The following is a 2500-nucleotide window of genomic DNA, read 5'->3' on the forward strand; positions in this document are numbered from 1 at the left end:
CATACTCATTAGACACTTCATCTCAAACACATTCAATATATATATTGATTATATATATATATATATATATATATATATATATATATATATATATATATATATATATATATATATATCTATATATATATATATATATATATATATATATATATATATATATATATATATAGTTAATTATTTTTAAAATTCCTTTTGAAAACATCCCGAATTCACCATACCTTACTTTCATTTATTTAAATTTTTCGTTCATTATATCAAAACACATTTGACCGAAATTTCTCTTAAGGCCTCCATTTTTCTCATTATCATTTTATAACGAGCGTTTCATACTCTCCCTTCTCTTTTGTTTTATTTTTTTTTTATTAAAAACCTAAAATTTATTTTCTACTCTGATCTAATAACCTCAGCCCGGCCTAAATGCCGCGAGTCCTTTCAAAACCAGAAAAATTTCTTTTCCATTTTGCTTGATCCACTAGCTGCCTCAAAGGTGCTTGCCCCAAGCGGCACCTTTTGCTGGGCGTAGAGCTTGCCATGTGCAACTTTGTTATCTGTTTGAGAGAGAGAGAGAGAGAGAGAGAGAGAGAGAGAGAGAGAGAGAGAGAGAGAGAGAGAGAATGATAATAACGCTGCGATACGAAAGTTTTGTTATGAATGTATATTTAGGATAAATTCATTCATAATATCGACAACGAAAGTTCCCGGATGTATAAGTAAATTTTTCATTCATAAAATAATTCCCCCAATCTCTACTTATGAATGAATAGGTTGGAAAATGTTCCGGTGTTTGTGGAAAAAAGATGTAAAATTAGGTTTTACAAAGGGCACAAAGGTTTAGCCGACTACTAACAAAAAAATGGTTCTCTATTTGTTATTAATAATGAGGGTCTCTATTTATTTTCTTAATTACCTCCCGAAACAAAGTTGGAAGGAGGTTATGTTTTATCACCCGTTTGTGTGTGTGTGTGTGTGTGTGTGTTTGTGAACACCTTTCTGACCACAATTTTAATCGTAGAGTAATGAAACCTGAAGCGATTAACTGTTATATAAAAAGCTGGAAATTATTAAATTTTGGGAGGTCAAGGTCAAAGGGCAAGGTCACTGTCGAGAAAAACGTCGAGAAATAACTGACGCGGCGAAGGTCTGTGCTCTACTGAGTGCCCCTCTGGTTAAGGATTGTTATTTTGCTTCTAACAAAGTTTTATATATATATATATATATATATATATATATATATATATATATATATATATATATATATATATATATATATATATATATATATATTTGCGAAAATGAGAATTCGTCTGGTTCCCAAATGGGGAGTTGATAAGAGCGGGAAAGTGTTTTGTGGGGTTAAATCATTTTCATTTTAGAGAGAGAGAGAGAGAGAGAGAGAGAGAGAGAGAGAGAGAGAGAGAGAGAGAGAGAGAGAGAGAGAGAGAGAGAGAGAGAGAGAGAGAGAGAGAGAAAAGTGTGTTAATCTGATCTGTTGATAAAGAATCATCATTATTTGTTGTATCATAACCCAATCAAAATCCAAACACATAAGCTCACTGACATGGTTAAACTGTTCTATTGTATGGCATACAATAATTCTAACTTAATTAAAGGCCAAATCTATTTTCCGTTCCTCTAGAAAGACGAGATCCTTCTGGTTAAACTGGCATTTATTCTATATCGAAATCCACGAGGATTTAAAACTTCTTTTCATTGTGCTCTGTACTTCCTTTTCTTTATTTTTCTTTCATTACTGAAGAACGGGTTTAGCATTCCTCTTGTTCAGCCAGTTAAATGGTTCGATTTTATCTATAATAATAAGGTTGCTTTTCTCACTAATTTCTACTACTACCATATCTTCAATATTCCCAATTTTCTCTTTCACTTGCATATGAAGGATCCTTAATTTGCAGATGAACTGGCTTTATTCTACCCTTCCACAGCAAAATTGAAACTGCAAAACACCGGATCACCATCATCAGAAACACAAAGCAAAATTGAAACTACATAAAAAGCATCAGCTTCACCATCATCACAAACACAAACTTTAAGGAAAATTTAAATTACAAAAACATCAGCTTCACCATCATCACAAATACTACGCAAAATTGAAACAATATAAAGAACATTAGCTTTACCATCATTATCACAAACACTAAGCCAAATTGAAACAGCATACAGAACATCAGTTTCACCATCATCACAAACACTAAGCAAAATTATACCTACAAAAATAACACCAGCTTCACCATCATTATCACCTACTGTACATAAACATTCCAACTGGCTTTATTCTATCCCTACCCATACGAAATGAGACGTCAACAACACTTCAAGAAGCCATTTCCTCAATGGAAATCTAACACGAACATCGTCAACATCAATAACGTCATCACTAACAAGACCATCATCACTAACAAACAAACTTAGGACGCCCCTTTCAATAATTTCACCAATGGACACAATAGCTCTATTCGCTTCCCTGAAGAGGCCCTTTCGAGGG

General features: G+C 32.9%; 1 protein-coding gene across 1 annotated transcript in view; it reads right to left on the reverse strand.

The window, feature by feature from the left end:
* LOC137657312 (uncharacterized) overlaps positions 1 to 2500 on the reverse strand; it is a 66184-nt gene that overhangs the window by 46668 nt on the left and 17016 nt on the right. The window contains exon 2 of the mRNA XM_068391646.1: positions 2065 to 2222. Within this exon, the coding sequence (XP_068247747.1) occupies positions 2065 to 2222 (158 nt within the window). The remainder of the gene's footprint in view (positions 1 to 2064; positions 2223 to 2500) is intronic.

This window comes from Palaemon carinicauda, chromosome 18 (assembly GCF_036898095.1).
Source record: "Palaemon carinicauda isolate YSFRI2023 chromosome 18, ASM3689809v2, whole genome shotgun sequence".
Taxonomy (NCBI): domain Eukaryota; kingdom Metazoa; phylum Arthropoda; class Malacostraca; order Decapoda; family Palaemonidae; genus Palaemon; species Palaemon carinicauda.